This window comes from Micromys minutus (genome assembly GCF_963924665.1).
Source record: "Micromys minutus genome assembly, chromosome: 10".
Taxonomy (NCBI): domain Eukaryota; kingdom Metazoa; phylum Chordata; class Mammalia; order Rodentia; family Muridae; genus Micromys; species Micromys minutus.
The window spans coordinates 52,608,977-52,626,777 of record NC_137979.1 but is presented as its reverse complement, the minus strand read 5'-3'; the positions used below and the strand labels follow the sequence as shown (position 1 = coordinate 52,626,777).

Here is a 17,801-nt window from a genome sequence, read left to right as displayed (position 1 = left end):
TTGTAAATCTGAGGCCAGCCTGGTCTACAAAGCAAGTTCCAGGACAGCCAGGGCTACACGGAGAAACCCTGACTCAAAACAAAGACAACAACAACTGGCCTAATTTTTTTTTTTTTTTTTTTTTTACGTCCTGGGCGAGAAGACCCAAGCTTGTAGTAGACATTCAATAAATTACAACAGAGAGAGGCCAGGGATAGCTCATTCTGTAAAAAAAAAAAAAAAAAAAAAAAATGCTTTCCACTCAAACAAAAGACGTGTGTGTGTGTGTGTGTGTGTGTGTGTGTATGTGTGTGTGTGTGTGTGTAGCAGGACCCACGGCCTGGGATGCGCCTGTAATCCTATAACCCGGGGTGTGGACAGGCAGGAGGGTTCCTGGGGTTTGCTGGACATTCAGCCTAATTAAATTACTGAGGATACTGTTGTGGTAAATAGAAACCGTGGGTAACCTTTTCTCCTGCGCTAGTGCGGGCACCATTAGGACCACATGGCACTGCGGGGTGTCTATCTCAGCGGCTCCACCAAGTACTCACAGATCCCGGCTTCCTTTGACTCAGGCGATCTGCTCCGGCCCGCCCCAGCTGCTTCCTGATCCGGGTGGCCCCCGCGTTGTTTTCACTCACTTTCCCTTGGCGGGTGGTTACTACACCTGGCACACACACATCCCAACTCAGAGGCAGGCTTTGTGTGTCCCACCACTACACTCCTTTTTGAGCTCAATTAGGTCGCCACATCAAGAAACACGCCAAATACGAATAACAACCTATACTTATGTGTAGAGAAGAATATCCACATTCGCCGGCATGTTGGCTACCCAGCTCCATCCCCTTCTTACCTTTTCCTCTGGCTCTTCTGAGTCTCCATGCTTTCCTCCTCTCTCCTGCCTTACAAAACCTTCGTCCCCGCCCCACTCTCTACTCTCCAATCATGTTATCGCCTTGATATCAACCTACAAGATGCAAGTTTAGTGAGGTATCCATCTTAAATAAGCAAGCAAATGAGGAAGACGCCCAATATTGGCCTGTTACCTCCACAGAGAGGTACGCATGAACGCACGTACACACGCACGCACGCACGCACACACGCATGCATACACATACAGAAAGTGTCAGTATTTAATAATATTACTACACCTTTTTTTTCCCTTACTTTTGAGACAGAGTCTCACTATGTAGCCCTGGCTGTCCTGGAACTCACTGGGTAGACCAGGCTGGCCTCAACTCAGATCTGCCTGCTTCTGCCTCTTAAGATCAAGGATGAAAAGTGTACGCCACCACGCCTGGGATTTCCCTTTTTAAACTGTACCAGTTGGGAACCTAGTTTTATCACCTTCTGAAGAAGACTGAAAACCATTGTTTGCACCACCATATTATATTTTTAAACGTTACACTACAGTGCCAGGCACACAGAGGCCCTGGGGTGGGTAGGGCTGAATCTTCAGGGGACAAAGGATCCTGATACTGATCAGCCACAGTGACAGATGAGGGAGATGGACCTTAAGAGGAACTGATCCTAACTGCACTTTGTCCTCCAAAGGTGTTCCCATACCCAAGATAACCCTGGACAAAAAGGAGGTGACAGAAGGCGGGACCGTGACAGTCAATTGCTCCATGCAAGAGGAAGAGCCACCAATATATTTTAAAATTGAAAAGGTGCAACTGGAGACAAAGAATGTCAAGCTAAGCAGAGAGAAGGATTCCAGGCAGAACTTCGTGCTTATTGAATTCCCCATCGAGGAGCAGGACCACGTGCTAGTGTTCCGCTGCAAAGCTGGGGTCCGGTCCAGAATGGAAATGCAGACCTCGGAATTTGTCAGGAGTGAATACGTCACCGTGCAGGGTCAGAATCCTGCCCTCTGTACCATCCCTTGAGGTGTCAGGTTGCATGTAGCAAAAAGGAACGCAGCGTTCGGGAAGCCGCAGCTCCTTTTGGGGTGCCTGCTTCCATAATTATAAGTTTGGTAGCACAGACTAATCCCATCCCAGCCCTGGTGAGGTTCAGGCAGGGGGATCAGGGATTCAAGACTAGCCCTCAGCTATGAGATTCTTTCTCCCATGAGCCAAATAAATAAATGACATTAATTAGAAAGAATAAGTGGGGGACAGGAATGGCAGTTGGGTATGATGGTGCAGGCCTGCAATCCCACACACTCAGGACACTGAGACAGGAGGATTGAAAAGGCCAAGGCTAGCCTCAGCTATGGAACAAGTTCAAGGGCAGTCTGGGCAATTTAGTAAGACCCGTTCTCAAAGTAAAAATAAAAGAGAGGACTAGAGCTACAAACATGGGGTGGAATGTTGACCAGCATGTGAGAAAACCTAAATCCATTGAGGGAGAGGCCACAAGGAAGAGGAGCCAAAAGAGGAAAACCAAAAAATCTAGGGAGCTGGCTTGGATGTCCCAAACCCATGTAAAACCGGGTATGGTGGTGCATGTCTCTAGAGAGCCAGAGACAGACAGATTCCTGATACTCACTGGCTAGTCAACCTCAGCCTAGTTATTGAGCCCCAAGCCAGTAAGAGAGTCTGTCTCAAAAGAAAACCAGGGCGAATGGGGCTAGAGAGATGGCTCAGTGGTTAGCATTCTTGTTCTTCTTCCAGCCTTTATACACATACGCATAGTAGTACCACAACCCCATTCACACACAGGGTTTCTCCCACCCAGATAATAGAGTAGAAAGTACCCCGTTTGGAACTTGAGTCCAACTGGCTTGTCATCTTTCTTACAGAGTCTTTCTCCACGCCCAAGTTTCAAATCGAGCCTCCCGGGATGATCATAGAAGGGGACCAGCTCCAGGTTAAGTGCATAGTTCAAGTGACACACTTGGTCCAGGAATTTCCAGAAATTATAATCCAAAAAGACAAGGTGATTGTGGCCACCTCCAAACAAGGCAATGAAGCTGTCTACTCAGTCATGGCCATGGTGGAATACAGTGGGTATTATACCTGCAAAGTGGAATCAAACCGCATCTCCAAGGCCAATAGCATCCTGGTCAACATCACAGGTAGGGATGATGGGGGGGGGGGGGCTGGCAGGTGGGGGGTGCTCACGAGGCAATTGTGGCTAGGCATAGTTCCATGTGTCTATAATACCAGCATTGGGGGCACTGAGGTAGAAGGATCATGAGTTCAAGGCCAGCCTGGGCTATCTAATGAGACCCTGGCCAATGGGGGTGATGTCTTTTCTGTTCCAGGTGGCCTCGGGTATATTGATGCTGGGTGCTGGGGCTTGTGGGAAAAAGTCAATGTATAGCGGTCGGCTGTGCTGGCTGAATGTTCAGGGGTTGCCGCTGACTCAGTCCTGCTGCTTGCTACTCCCTGTGCCCTTGGCTAAACTGTTGAACCTGTCCTAACTGTGTGAGATGCAATGAGGATGTGATGGTACTCACCTCCTAGGACTATCAGTCACAACGTCTGCTTAACTGAGAGGCTGTAGGGCCAGTCACAGTGTTTAAATGAGATAGTTGTAGGGTATAGCACAGTGTTTCAATGAGATAGTTGTGGGGTATAGCACAGTGTTTAAATGAGAACTGTGGTCAGCACTTAGTAAGAATTGGCTAATATCTCTGCAGGTGTATATACCTTTCCTTTGTGTCAGACTCTTTCTTCTTCATGACCTCTTTAAAAATTTTTTCTCCTTACATTTTTTAAATGCTGTTTTATGTGTATGGATGTTTTGCCTGCATGTAGGTCTGTGTGTGAATGTTTTCCCAGTACCACAGTATAGGGTGCCCTAGAACTGGACTTACAGTTGCGAGTCACCATATTGCTGCTGGAAATTGAACCTGGGTCCTCTGCAAGAGTAGCCAGTGTTCTTAAGTGCTGTGCCCAAACTCCAGCCCAAACTCTTTTTCTAAAAGGTGTTGGGGTCTAGGAGTCACCCCACAAACCACACAAACACAGATCTCAGTCAGACCGGGCTAGTTTATTGAACGCACAGGCTGAGATTGATCAATCAGGGATGTAGTTCAGAATTTGGGGGTTGTCCACAGAAGTCTGCCTGCCTCTGTCTCCTGAGTGCTAAGCTTAAAGGCATGCACCACCACACCTGGCCTGTATAAAAGTGTATGGTGGCACATGCTTTTAATCCCAACACTCAAGAGGCAGGTAGATTTCTGTGAATTTGAAGCCAGCCTGGTCTACAATGGGAGTTCCAGGACAGCCAGAGCTACATCGAGAGACCCTGTCTCAAAAGACAAAACAAAACCAACCAACCAAACAAACAAACAAAAAGCTTTTGAAAATGGAATTCATGTATGTCTGTGTGCATTTATATGTACCAGCATTGTGCGTGTGAGGCTGAGATCAGAGGGTGTCAGAGCTCTTGGAACTGGAGTTGCAGGTGGTTGTGAGCTGTCTAATGTAGGTACTGGGAACCTGATCCAGGTCCTCTGCAAGAGCGTAAGTGCTCTTAACTATTGAACTGTCTCACCACCTTCCTCCAGTTTTAAAGACAAGGTCTCATGTAGCCAAGCTCTTATATATATATATATATGACACATTCTGTTTACTGGGTTGCGTACTAAGAATTGAGGACTTTGAATACAAGCAGGCCTGTCAATGATGGCTTCTTCTAGCCCTGATGAACTTGCAAATATTTTCTAATATACTTTCTCCAGGCAACCACCTAGGATGACTTCTTTCCATGGGACTGTTCCCTTAATCCCCCAAGGGTGAAGTTTAGTTTCCTCTCTGTGGGCTCCTCTGCAAACAGTATTCCTGAATTGAGCATCAGATAGACATCTCTTGAAGTCGGACTGTCACATGTAGTTGCCTCCTCAAGGCCCAGCGAAGGGTCATCCCCACAGTGAACACTTGTGGAAGCCAGGCATAGTGGCGCACACCTGTAGTCCCAATACCTGGCATGTTAGATAGGAGGATCAGAAGTTCAAGGCCATTCCCTATATAGTTCAAGGCCAGCCTAGGCTACTTGAGACCCTGTCTCAATAAATGAATGAATGGATGAGTGAATCCTCATAGGTTGAAATGCAAGAAGAGCCTGCGGTGAGATCTCAAGTTCAGAGGGAGTCCGGGCTCTTTAAGGCCACACTGGCAGGTATGTGAGAACCAGAGGAAGACTTTTTTGCAGGCTCCTAAGCGTTGGTTCTGCTGAAAGTAACTGGGCCACAGTCATCTCCAGTCGAGGATTGAGGTGGTACCCAGACACATCTCCCTCTCTTCCCACTTGATGTTCTTCAGAGCTGTTTCCCAAGCCAAAGCTAGAATTCTCCGCCAGTCGCCTGGACCAAGGGGAAATGCTGGACCTGTCCTGCTCCGTCTCGGGCGCACCTGTAGCCAACTTCACCATCCAGAAGGGAGAGACGGTGTTGTCGCAGTATCAGAATTTTGGCAAGATTGCCGAGGAGGGGGACAGCGGGCTGTACAGCTGTACCGCGGGCATCGGCAAAGTGGTCAAGAGAAGCGACTCTGTATCGATCCAGGTGTGCGGTGAGTATGCGCTCAGCTGCTCAGCTACACAGAGTAGGAATAAGGGGTGTGATGGCCAGCTGTCCCCAATGGTCAGCTGTCCCCAGTGCTGTCTCAAAGGCTGATGGGATTCAGACAGGTTGAGATCTCCAGGGAGGGCCAGGAAAATGGCGTACCGAGTAACAGTGCTTGCTGCCCAGCCAGACTGCCTGAGTTCAATCCCTGTGATCCACATGGTGGAAGCAGAGAAACACCTCCTAAAAATTGTCCTCCAACCTCCGTATTTAATCTGTATATATGTGTGTGTGTGCTTGTGCCCACAGACTGCACAGACCTCTGTGTGTGTATCTAAGACCTGTTTAGGAGGCATGTGGTTCATACTTATAATCCTGACACCCAGGAAGTTGGGACAGGGATTGCCGTGAGTTCAAGACCAGCCTGGGATACATAGCAAGGGTTTCTCTTAATCCTGACTCCCAACATTAAAAACAAACAAACGAACAATAAAAAAAAAAAAAAACAAAAATGTATTTAAAAAAAGAAGATTCTAGTTGGATGTTGGTAGTACATGCCATTAATCCCAGCAGTGAGGCTGGGGGATTGCTGCAAGCTCAAGGCCAACCTGGGCAGGGTCCTGTCTCAAAAATCAAATGAACAAGGGATCAAAAGAGATTGCTCAGTGGTTACAGGCATTTGCTCTTGCAGAGGACCTGCGTTCAGTTCCCAGCATTCACATCATGCAAAGCCACCACATCTGGGTGGTGGGTCTACAGGCTGGCATGTACCACCATTCCTGGACCTTCCACCTCCTTTCTCCCTTCATTACTTCCTCCTCTTCCTTTCCCACACTCTCCCCCGCTTCCTCCTATTTCCCTCCTCCTTCTGAGACCGGACAGGGCTACACTATGTAGCTAAAGGGAGCCCCAAAGTTGCCGTTTCCCCACCTGCCCTCCCAGGTGTGGAACTGAAGGTGTGCTCCAGTACACCCAGATATTATATCAGCATTTTTCTTATAAAAATTAGATAATTTAAGATGGACAGTAGTGACACTCACCTTTAATCCCAGCACTCGGGCGGCAGAGGCAGACAGACCTCTGTGAGTCTGAGGCCAGCCTGGTCCACAGAGCTAGTTCCAGGATGTTGTGAGCTATACAAAGAAATCTGGTCTTTAAAAACCCAAAACCAAAAAAAGTTAGGTTTATACACACACACACACACACACACACACAAATATACAAAATTCTTTCTACCTCCACTTTCTTAGTGCCGGGGATTGAACTCAAGGCTTTACACATGCTAGGCAAGTACTCTGCCACTGGGCTACCTCTCCATCTATCCACAACAGTTCTCTTTCTCCCTTGTAAGCACATGCACATATAGAGAAGCATTGCCTGGCCTGGGCAGCCCTATAGGAGCCCCTTAAGATGGATAAGGCAGATGGGCAGGCTCAGAGTTTTCAGAAGGAAGGTCCTGGGCTGGGTTGTTGCTTCTGTTTTATTTGGATTTTTTTCCTCTGCTGTTTTAGAAATGCTCTCTAAGCCCAGGATTTTTCATGATGCCAAGTCTGAGATCATAAAAGGACATCCCATAGGCATCAGCTGCCAGTCAGTAAATGGAACTACACCCATCACTTACCACCTTCTGAAAGCAAAGAGCAACTTCCGGACTCTGGAGATGAACTCCAGTGACCCTGCAACATTCACAGACAAGCCCACCAGAGACGTGGAATACCAGTGTATAGTGGATAATTGCCATTCCCACCCCGAGGTGCGCAGCGAGATCCTGAGGGTCAAGGTGATAGGTAAGCAGCTGTATTGTGAGAAGCAAAGGTGGCGCTCCAGGTTAGAGACTGTGGGGATAACAAGGATGCTACCTGTGCGTTCCATAGCAGATACGTATCAAAGCAAGACCAAGTGGGTCTGGGGAATATCTGTGGGTTCTTGCTGTGGCCATTGTAACCCCTCTTTACCTTCCAAGTGACACTTGATCCCCCTGAAAAAGGAAGCTGGTTGGACCTAAGGAACTACTGGTATTGTGTAGTTGGGTTGCTTTGGTTTAGGGGCCTTTTCAGATGAAGAGAGAGCCCCCCAGAACTGCAGGCCAGAACTCTTTCCTCCTATTGGCCTTGGTGGAACATCTGAGTCACACATGAAACCTGCTGCAGGCCTTGCTGCAGACGGTGGGCTCATGGAATTTTGCTGACAGTAGCCCAGAATTTTCACCATGGTCTTGGGGTTGGATATCTTTTCCTCAAGCATCTGACTTGTGCCTTTGGGTGGCTTTTGCTGCTCTGAATCTTGCTACAATTCTCAATTCCCCTTCTCTTCCCTGTGGCAACTTTTGTTAACAACTCTGTGTGTCATCAACACGTGCACAGTTTATAGGGGCTGAAGAGATGGCTCTGTGGTTAAGAGCACTGGCTACTGTTTCAGAGGTCCTGGGTTCAGTTTCCAGAATCCACATGGCAGCTCACAAATGTTCCTGGGGATCTGATGTCCTCACATAGACATACATGCAGGCAAAACACTAATGCACATAAAAATAAATCATTAACATGCAGTTTATAATCATATACTGTGTACCTGTGCTGGTATGGGCAAGACTTGGCCACAGAATAGGGGAAGTGATGAAAGTAATTACAAGCCTATAATCCCAGCACTTGAGAAGCAGAGGCAGGCAGGTCAAGAGTTCAAGGCCACCTGGGGTTACATAAGACCCAAGTCTCAGTGGACAAAGGAGGGAAGGGGTTGCTATGCATCCAGGCTGTTGTTGAAGAGTGAAGACTTCAGATCTCCAGATGTCAAAAAGTAAATGCATCTGGGAGACAGATCTCTGAGTTCAAGGCTAGCCTAGTCTACAGAGTAAGTTCCAGGGCAGCCACAACACAGAGAAAATTTGTCTAAAACACACACACACACAGAGGGAGAGAGAGAGAGAAGAAAAGGAGGGGGAGGAAGTAGGAGATGCCCAAGAGGAAGAGGAAAGAGGCTGAGTTTTAAATTAGGTCAGAGTTAGTGACTAGCATTTTCTGAGTCTTCCACATGTGTTCAGCCCTGGGTGAAGCATTGTAGTAAATCATCCCTAGTAATATTTAAAATAGCACACAAGAATCATCATAGTTTACCACTGATTTTTGCAATGAATTCACTAAGTCTTAGAGCTAATGCATGGTAGGTAGGGCTGGGATTTGAACCCAGGCAGTGTGGCTCCTGAGACCATTTCACCACTAACCTCTTGAGCTTTCCAGTGGGAGAGACTGTCAGGTCTGCCAATGTGCCCAGGCTGTCTGCCCCTGTGTGGGACCACTGCCATTTCAGGCCTGATGCTCTTTCGAGATTGGACCGCCCTGTGTGTGCTCAGAGAGGTGACTCATGTCATCTGTCAGTGGCCAGTCCACTGTCACTAGTAGGGAAGGTGGCCTGGAATGATGACATAGGACATAGGACCAGAATTTGAATGGTTAAGAATGTTGTTGAGGAAGGATGGCACAGTTGGGGGCGGGTACAGCGAATTTGTCTCTCTGAGCTTCCAGGTGGGAAGGAAGCTGTGAGGTTCCGGGAAGCTGTCTGGACAGGAAACTTCTGTTTAGCTTTCATTACTCAGAAATAAAGCCAAGCGTGGAAATAAAGTCTCAAAGTGGAGATGAGGAGCTAGCGAGGTGGCTCAGCAGGTAGAGAGGTGTCTGCCAGTCTGATGACTGGAGTTCATTCTTGTGGAAGGACAGGTTTCCACAAACTGTCTCAGAGTTCCATGTACACACAGAATAAAGAAATCAAAATGTTATTTATTTTTTTCTTAAAGAGTGGAGTTGGAAGACTGAGAACCAAACTTTCCAGAAAGCCCAAACCCACATTTCACGGCCAAAATAGGTGGTGAAGGAGAAGGCGGGCAGCTAGCAAGGGAGGAGGATCAGCTGCAGAGAGCACACATAAGTGAAGCCATGTCAACAGGGGTGGCGCTGGGTGACCCTCAGGCTAGAGGAGGCCAAGACTGGAATAAATGACCTCCTCCACTGAGTCTCCTCTTTAGGACCATGGTTCTGAGGCTCAAGGAACGTTTCCAGCTTCTTTGAAACTGGAAATAGCAATGCAGTTTCAAAAACCAGATGGTTGTCTGTGGATGGTGGTGCATACCTGTAACCCCAGGATTTGGAGGCTAACATCTGGAGTTCATGGCTAGCTCTATGAGACCCTGTCTCAAAACGAAACAAACATGGCTGTGCATGCCTTTAATCCCCGAACTTAAGAGGTGGAGGCGGGCAGATCTCCGAGTTTGAGGCCAGCCAGAGTTACGTAGTGAGATCCTGTCTCAAAACACACAAATGAACAACGGCAATAGTAAACAACAATAGCAAAGCCAGGCGGTTGGGAGAGCAAAGAAATGGAGACGAGGCTTTAAAAGCCCACAGATAAAGGAAAACCAGGGGTAAGCGCCACACATCTTTTAAAAATCTCATTATTTGTTTGATGTGCATTGGTATCTTCCCTGAATGTATATCTGCATGAGGGTGTCTGATCCTCTGAAACTGGAGTAACAGACAGTTGTGAACAGCCATCTGACTGGGTGCTGGGAATTAAACCTTGGTGGGGTCCTCTGGAAGAGCAGCCAGTGCTCCTAACCACTGAGCCATCTCTCCAGTCCATGTGCCACACATCGCTGTAAGCAGAAAGGCAGAGAGAAATCATTCAAACACACACACACACACACACACACACACACACACACACACACACACAAGTACACCTATGTGCTTACATACATACATATGCACATGCACTCAAAACTCCAAGAGAGAGCACAAGTTAGTCTTGTCACTGAGTCTTGAAGTTGAGAGGCTGGTCATGCTCAAGGCATGAGGATGGTGCATGTCCCGAGCATCTTGTGTTTTATCAGTGAATGGGGACAGGAGCTGTCTGTTACTGTCCTTCTGGTCTAATCACTGGAAGTGGAGAGAAGAGGATTGAAATCTTAGGCTGGAAGAGATGCTGACAAGAAGAGGTGGCCATTCTGTGTCCTTCCCTCCCTTCCTCTCCCTCTTGTGTTCTTTGAGATTGGTTCTCTGTGTCGCATTCTGGCTTGGAACATGAGATCCTTCTGCATGCATCTCCCAAGTGCTGGGATTACGGGTGTGCACCTCTTATTGCTTTGCCCCACTCTGCTCCGGACTAATCCGTGGCCTGCTTTCCAGCCCCGGTGGATGAAGTTACGATTTCCATCTTGTCGAGTAACGAGGTACAGTCTGGAGATGAGATGGTGCTTCGATGTTCTGTGAAAGAGGGGACTGGCCCAATCACATTTCACTTTTACAAAGAAAAGGAGGACAGACCCTTCCACGAAGACATCGTGAATGACACCCAAGCCTTTTGGTACAATAAACAAACTAGTAAGGAGCAGGAAGGCCAGTACTATTGTACAGCCTCCAACAGAGCCAGCCTCAGGAGGACCGGCCCCCGAAGCAGCGCTCTAACAGTCAGAGGTGAGTCCAGGCCCCACCAGGGCTACAGTACGGGGGCTTCCAAGGTACAGAAAGCATGCATACCTTGTAAAAGGGAGAGGAGTAGAGACTAGCTCATTTGAGAGTTAAGAGGCTGGTGGTGTCTGATTAGTTACAATGGGCAGAAACCCACTCATACTAACTTGAGCAGAAAAGGAGATGGTTATAAATAAAGAACTAAAAAATATTTTATACAGTCCCAGTTCTAAGTATTTGATAGAGAGATACCAGTTGGCTCATACTGTGGGTTAAATGTCTATTCATGAACGACCTGTGCCCAAACACAGACACGTTGATAGGAGCCTAGCAGCATCCACACAGGCAGACATTGAAGCAAGGTGCCATTAACAAGGATTGGAAAAAAAAAGGGGGGTCTGAATTGCTGCTTAAGTCTGCTGTTACTCCTTGCTGGTTCGAGGAAAAACATGTGTCTCCTCTCTTCTCCCCGACTCCCAGTCTTTCTTGCTCCGTGGAAGAAAGGGCTCATAGCAGTGGTTGTCATTGGAGTGGTCATTGCCACCTTGATAGTTGCAGCCAAATGCTACTTCCTGAGGAAAGCCAAGGGTGAGTGCCTGTCTGTAGGTTGCTCTTCCAGGAGACTGGCCGTGTCTGCGAGGCATCCCGGAGGAGGCTGAAGGAGCGCTATGCTTCCTCCTTACGGGAAGTCAGCTGGCACCTCAAGGTCCTGGCTGTGGTGGGTGCGAAGCTCTACTGCTCATGAACACGGGTACTTATCGAGTTGGGCAAGCCAACTGGGGAGATCTGGGTGACATTACACCCGGTCTAGTCAGAAGAAGCTAGTTCTACACACACATGCACGCGTGTACATACCGTGTGCAGCACAGGTACACATGCACACACTGTGAGCCTCCCAGAGAGTCTTTCATGATCTTGTACCGTATACCATATACATTTGTGGGAAGAGGGTCTAGCCTAGAATCAAGGAAAGTGGTGCTACTGTCTGAGCTGGGGGAGGGGAAACAGATGATATGGGGGTGGGGTCTTTTGTCTTTTCCAAGGTAAGAAAACTGCACTGAGCTACACCCGCAGTTCCTCTTCTTACCTTTACTGGGTTGAGGGAAAGACTGTTGCTGTCCTGTGCGCTTGTACTGACCTGGAATTTTCTTTCTTTTTTAAAGCCAAACAGAAACCTGTGGAGATGTCCAGGTGAGTGTTTCCGTCAGAGCGGGTGGCTTTTTTGTGGCTAGGCCTGGATTTGTCTGAAAGCTCAAGCTGGTTGTTAGGAAGCTGTTGGAGAGTCATAGAAAACTCCTAAAGAATAAGGGCCTTGGGTATCATGGGGGTGTGTGTTTCTGTATGTCTGTCTGTCTCAGTGGAAGATTGCCAACTACATTATATACTTAGAATAAAAGAGTTGACCTTTTTAAAAGAAATGTTTTTACCAGGCTAGAGAGATGGCTTAATCTCTGCAGGTATTATACACTATGCACACGTACACACACACACACACACACACACACACACACACCCAAAATTAAAAAAAAAAAAATATATATATATATATATATATTGCATCCTTTACCTTTTGCTGTTGCCCAGGTTAGCCTTAAATTCCTGATCCTTTGCCTCCCGAGGGCTGAGATAACAGGCTCGTGACCCCGTGACTGCTTTTTGTGTCTTGCTGTGTGTCCCTGGCTGGTCTCAGATTCACGGTCATTCTCCTGCCCCAGCCTCCCCAATGCTGTGATTACAAATGTGTAATGGGTATATTTCTTGCTTTTTCATGATTTTCCTTTGATGGTTTTGTTGGTTTGGGGGAAGAATATCAATACGTATTTTTCTCCTTTCTTTTTAATTTACACGTGAAGGCCAGCAGCTCCACTTCTGAACTCCAACAGTGAGAAGGTTTCTGAGCCCAACGTGGAAGCCAACAGCCATTACGGTAAAGCCAAGGCCTCTTAATTATAAAAGGTTTTACCAACTCAAAGTCTAAGGTAGGGTTGAGGTAGAAGGGAAACCCCGGTTCGGGCAGTGGTCCATTGCTAACCAACCATGAGAAGATAAGCTAATACACAACCAAACAGAAAGCAAAGGCGGGAGCTTTTCTGCTTTCCCCTTCTCTGCTTCATTTCTTTGGGAAGATAAATGGAGACTAACCCTACTGCTTGTTGCCACCAAGCCTCTGGCCTCCACACACACATACAAGCACACACACACATGTATACACACATATGCATTCATGCGTGAGAGCACACACACTTACATACATGGGTGAGAGCGCACACACACATGAGTGAGAGCACACATTCACATATGTGCACTCACACACTCATGCATGGGTAACAGTACACACACAAATGCATGGGTGAGAGCACACACACATGCGTTGGTGAGAATACACACAAATGTATGGATAAGAGCATACATTCACACACATGCACTCACACATTCACTCATGGGTGAGAGCACACACAAACATGCATGGGTAAGGAAGTGCACACTCACACATATGTACTCATACACATACCAGATTACAAGAAGCTAATATTTCTATTGTCACTCATCCTGACTATTATTTTTCAACCAGGTTATGATGACGTTCCTGGAAATGATGCAGTAAAACCCATAAATCAAAATAAAGGTAATTATTTAAATATTGGATTAGCAACTTTTACATTAAAAAAAAAAAAATCACAAGCAGCTGTGTGCCGGGGTGACACATACCTTTAATCCCAACACCCAGGAGATAGGGGTAGGTGGGTCTCTGGAATCAAAGCCAACCTGGCTTACGCAGAGAGTTCTAGGATAGCTAGAGCTACGTAGTGAGTAGTAAGACCCTGTCTTTAAAAATAAGTAAATAAATAAATAGCTACAGAAAAAAAAAAAATAGGTGGCTGGATAATTCCCCACCCCTCCTCAATAGGCTTCTTCAAGGCCCTATCAATATGTGCCTAATGGTAAGGTGTAGGCGGCCGGGTTTTTTTCTCCAAGATGTTAGCCAGTGTTCAAACAAAAGTAAAATCTTCCTGACATTCAGAGTGCTGTAGGAGATATCTCTCTTGGGTGGCCGAGGTGGAGATTTTTAAGAATTTTTAAGACAACGAACAATATAGACAGTTTGTTTCTGCCTAAGGCCTAAAGAGATTGGCTTAAATAATTTCTTGAAGGTATTTTCTATTCTGTGCTGCCCTCTTGAGAACTGAAACTTCCAGCCTGCTTCTGTGAAGTGTCTTTGGCTACACCATCTGTTCTAGCTGCCAGTAAGAACCCCTGATTCTGTGAGGCCTTAAAACAGGGCTGACATGAGCACATCTGTAATCACAGCACTCAGGAGGCTGAGGCAGGAAGACCAGGTAGTCAAAGCTAGCCTTGGCTGTGTAGCAAGTTCCAGGCTGCCCTGGGATACATGTGACCCTGTGGCCAAGCCAGCTCAGTCAGTCAACAGGATCTAGAGGGAGGGAGTGAGGATTGAAAAGAAAAAGACAATTAGACAAAGTTATAACGTGACTCCAGCCAGTGCAGAGGCTGAAGCTGAAGTGGGCTTATTTTTTCCAGTCTGCTTTTATACCATTCTAGGTACAAGCAAAGAAAGTGGTCAGTCCTAAGGAACAAAGGAAGTATAAACAAAGGTCCCATGATTACTGTGTTCAGGGTCTTGACAAGACTCATCAAGATACAAAGAACACATTCCTCAGCTGAATTCATCTTGAGCCTATTTCCTACCTCAATGTCAAATTCCTACCAAATTCCCAGAAGGCAGCCCCAAAAGCTCTCCACAACCCTGTCTCAAGAAACAGCAATAAGGGCTGGAGAGAGAGATCAGTTATTAAGCACTGGCTGCTCTGTCAGAGGACCCAGCTTCAGTTCCCATACAGTGAATGGCTCACGATCATCTGTAATGCTAGTCCCAGAGGATCTGACACCCTCTCCTGGTCTCCTGGGTACCAGACACAAAGAACAGCAGCAGCAATAGCCAGAGTTGAAAACAAAATAACTTCCTGGGTGTCTCAGCAGAGCCCCGAGATTTTGTTACCCAGAATGCCTCATCTTCTTAAAACACTTAGAGGCCGGTAAGCTCGGTCGGTCCCACAGCATTCAAATCCACTCCCACATCCTTGAGACTGGGTGAGCCTTGACTACTGGAGCCCATCTTGGGCTGTTCCCCATGCCTATTAACCTACTGAAAGCTCTCCCACACTCTACAAATCAGAGAGGCTATGTATGGTGTCTGCTGACCGCAGTAAAGGTCTTCAGTGAGGTTTGATGACTCTAGAGGACATGCTATCTAAACTCACAGTGCTGTGATTTCTTTTACAGACCCCCAGAACATGGATGTGGAATACACAGAAGTGGAAGTGTCCTCCCTTGAGCCTCACCAAGGTGAGCAGCCCTCGCCCAGTGAGCAGAGCCCATGTTACACTCTGGGCTTGGATGTAGATGCCACCTGAGATATGTGTATAGTCAGAATTGTCTCCCGGAAGAGTGGTGGTCTGCAGACCTACTAGATGCACCTAAGTCTGGAGCTATAAAATTGTGATTGTACCCTGAGCGCTCACTGAGGGCCAGGCAGGGACTGAGAGCTGAGGTCTCTTTTCTGGAAGAGTCTTTGGGAGCAGCCTCTCCCCCTGAAGCGTTCAAGCCTTCTTTCAAAGGCCAGACCCTGCCCAGATGCACTATGTTCCTAGAACAGTTGCCTATGTGGGCCAAGTGTGTGCCAATCAAGTGCATCTTAAAATAGGGATCATGGGGCTGGAGAGATGGCTCAGTGGCTAAGAGCACAGACTGTTCTACCAAAGAACCTGAGGCTGGTTCCCAGCATCCATCCATTTAGGTGGTTTATAGCCCCCTGTATACTCCAGCTCCAGGGGAGTCCAGCGTCCTGTTCTGGTATCTGCAGGGAATGTGCTCACATTTGCTCACTAGAACACACAAATGATGGTAGTGGTGGTGGTGGTAGTGGTGGTGGGTGATGTATTTGCTATTTACATCGTTGCTGTGACCAAATGCCTGACAAGACCAATTTAAGGGAAGAGAGGTTTATTTGCTTTGTTTTTATTTAGGTTTATTGGAGGCAATGCAGTTCTGCATGGCCGAGAAAGTTTGATAACTAAGACAGGTTTTTAGATACTGTATCTGGGGAAAGCAATGAATTCTGGATCTCAGCTACATTTGTCCTGTTTATGCAGCCTGAGACTGCAGCCCATGACATGGTGTGCCCACCACATTTAGGAAGGCTCTTTTCACCTCAATTAACCCAATTTAGAATGCCCACACACATACACACAGACACACAGACACACACACACACACACACAGAGAGAGAGAGAGAGAGAGAGAGAGAGAGAGAGAGATGCCTAGAGGTAAAGCTTCCTTGGCGACTCTAAATTCAGTCAAATTGGAGGACTTTTGGGGAAAGAATAGAATCCTCTCAGTGTGGCATGGGACCTGTGCCTTAGCTTTTTTGTTGGGCATGTGGGTCACATGAAGGCAAGCTGACTGTAAGTCCCCATCTGATTCAGTGCTGGGAAACCGACTCAACAGTAGGTAGGTGACAGCAAATGCCCTAAGGCGGATCTCAGCCATTTTGAGCACCAGAAACTATGCACATCTCCCAACCCTTCTCCACCTTGGCCTGCCCTTGGGCTCCTGCGAGCTTCAAAGGAAGTAGCCATCCCAAGCCTTCCGGTCCTTGGGGGAAGCTCCTTAGGACTGCTGCCATCTGTCTCCCTTTGCACTGAGGCTAAGGCTGTATGCTATGATCTCAGCCATGCAACCCTGGGCTGTTTTCCAGGCTGGGCTGCCAATCATTTGCTGGGGCCACGTGGTGATGGCGCCCTGAAGCCACCTCTTGCTCGATGCGTTAGGACAAGTTCTGGAGCTTCTTCTCTGTCTCTTATGAAACGTGATTCCAAGTACACATCAGCAGTTACATATGTGAACTTTCCAATCAGGGGACATGTCCTGTGCTGACCTATGGTACACCACTGGTACTTCCCCCATGATCTCTGGTCAGAACTGTTTCCAGAAGTGTGGACTGGAGACTTTAATGTGTATCACTATATAGGCATCAATGGTGTCCTGACTGGGCCTGAGGGATGGGGAACGAGAAAGGCCTGCCACTCTTGTTTTTATTTTATAGTGAAGCCTTTGACTCATTTTGGTAGCTAATAGTGACAATGACATAATGGTGCCCACCACCGTGGGAGACACAAAGACATGGATGTTCCCTCCGTGGTGTGCACGTAGTCTAAGTGGGAAGGGGAAACTAAGGAAGAGATGGGCATCAGGACTGTAAGTAGAGTGCTCAGAAAACAGAGCTGGGTGTGTGGTATATACACACACTCAGTCCCAAAGCTCGGCTGTGTGACACAGGGGACCAAGATTTCAAGGCCATCCTGAGCTACATGAGACCCCATCTCAAAAGCATTGGAAAGGAGGCTTATGTGTCTGCAGAGACAGAAAGGGCGTGAACAGAGTTAGGACAGGGAGATGCTGGAGCACGTGGGGTCCCAAGGATTTCAGTTCTATTAGAAATAAGTTAGGAAACTTTTCCAGAGGCTCCAAACTGGGAAATGGCTGGTTCTGAGTTCCTTCTTTAAAACAAAAACAAAAACAAAAAAACAAACAAACAAACAAAAACAAAAACAAAAACAAAACTTTGGGAGGAGCCCAGTGTATAGAGCCTTTAACTTGCCAGTGTGAGGACTGGCTGGAGTTTGGGTCTCAAGAGCCCACGTGAATATTGAGTGGGCATAATGGCCCTCCTGTAATTCCAGCATTCCTCTGAAAGTCAACAGGAGCTCCCAGAGCAAGCCGGCTGGGTAGACCAGCCGTGTGTGTGTCTGGCTTCAGTGAGTATGGTGAAGAACTGTTATGTATATTGATACTAGATTTTTTTCATACCCTGTATTCTAATCAGTGTT

The 17,801-nt window shown here is 47.2% G+C and overlaps 1 protein-coding gene across 2 annotated transcripts in view; it reads left to right on the top strand.

The window, feature by feature from the left end:
* PECAM1 (platelet and endothelial cell adhesion molecule 1) overlaps positions 1 to 17,801 on the top strand; it is a 55,083-nt gene that overhangs the window by 16,026 nt on the left and 21,256 nt on the right. For both annotated transcript variants that reach the window (XM_080923602.1, XM_080923601.1), the window contains exons 4-13: positions 1,534 to 1,836; positions 2,726 to 3,001; positions 5,196 to 5,444; positions 6,949 to 7,224; positions 10,612 to 10,899; positions 11,374 to 11,481; positions 12,057 to 12,084; positions 12,747 to 12,820; positions 13,466 to 13,519; positions 15,196 to 15,258. In XM_080923602.1, the coding sequence (XP_080779728.1) occupies positions 1,534 to 1,836; positions 2,726 to 3,001; positions 5,196 to 5,444; positions 6,949 to 7,224; positions 10,612 to 10,899; positions 11,374 to 11,481; positions 12,057 to 12,084; positions 12,747 to 12,820; positions 13,466 to 13,519; positions 15,196 to 15,258 (1,719 nt within the window). The remainder of the gene's footprint in view (positions 1 to 1,533; positions 1,837 to 2,725; positions 3,002 to 5,195; positions 5,445 to 6,948; positions 7,225 to 10,611; positions 10,900 to 11,373; positions 11,482 to 12,056; positions 12,085 to 12,746; positions 12,821 to 13,465; positions 13,520 to 15,195; positions 15,259 to 17,801) is intronic.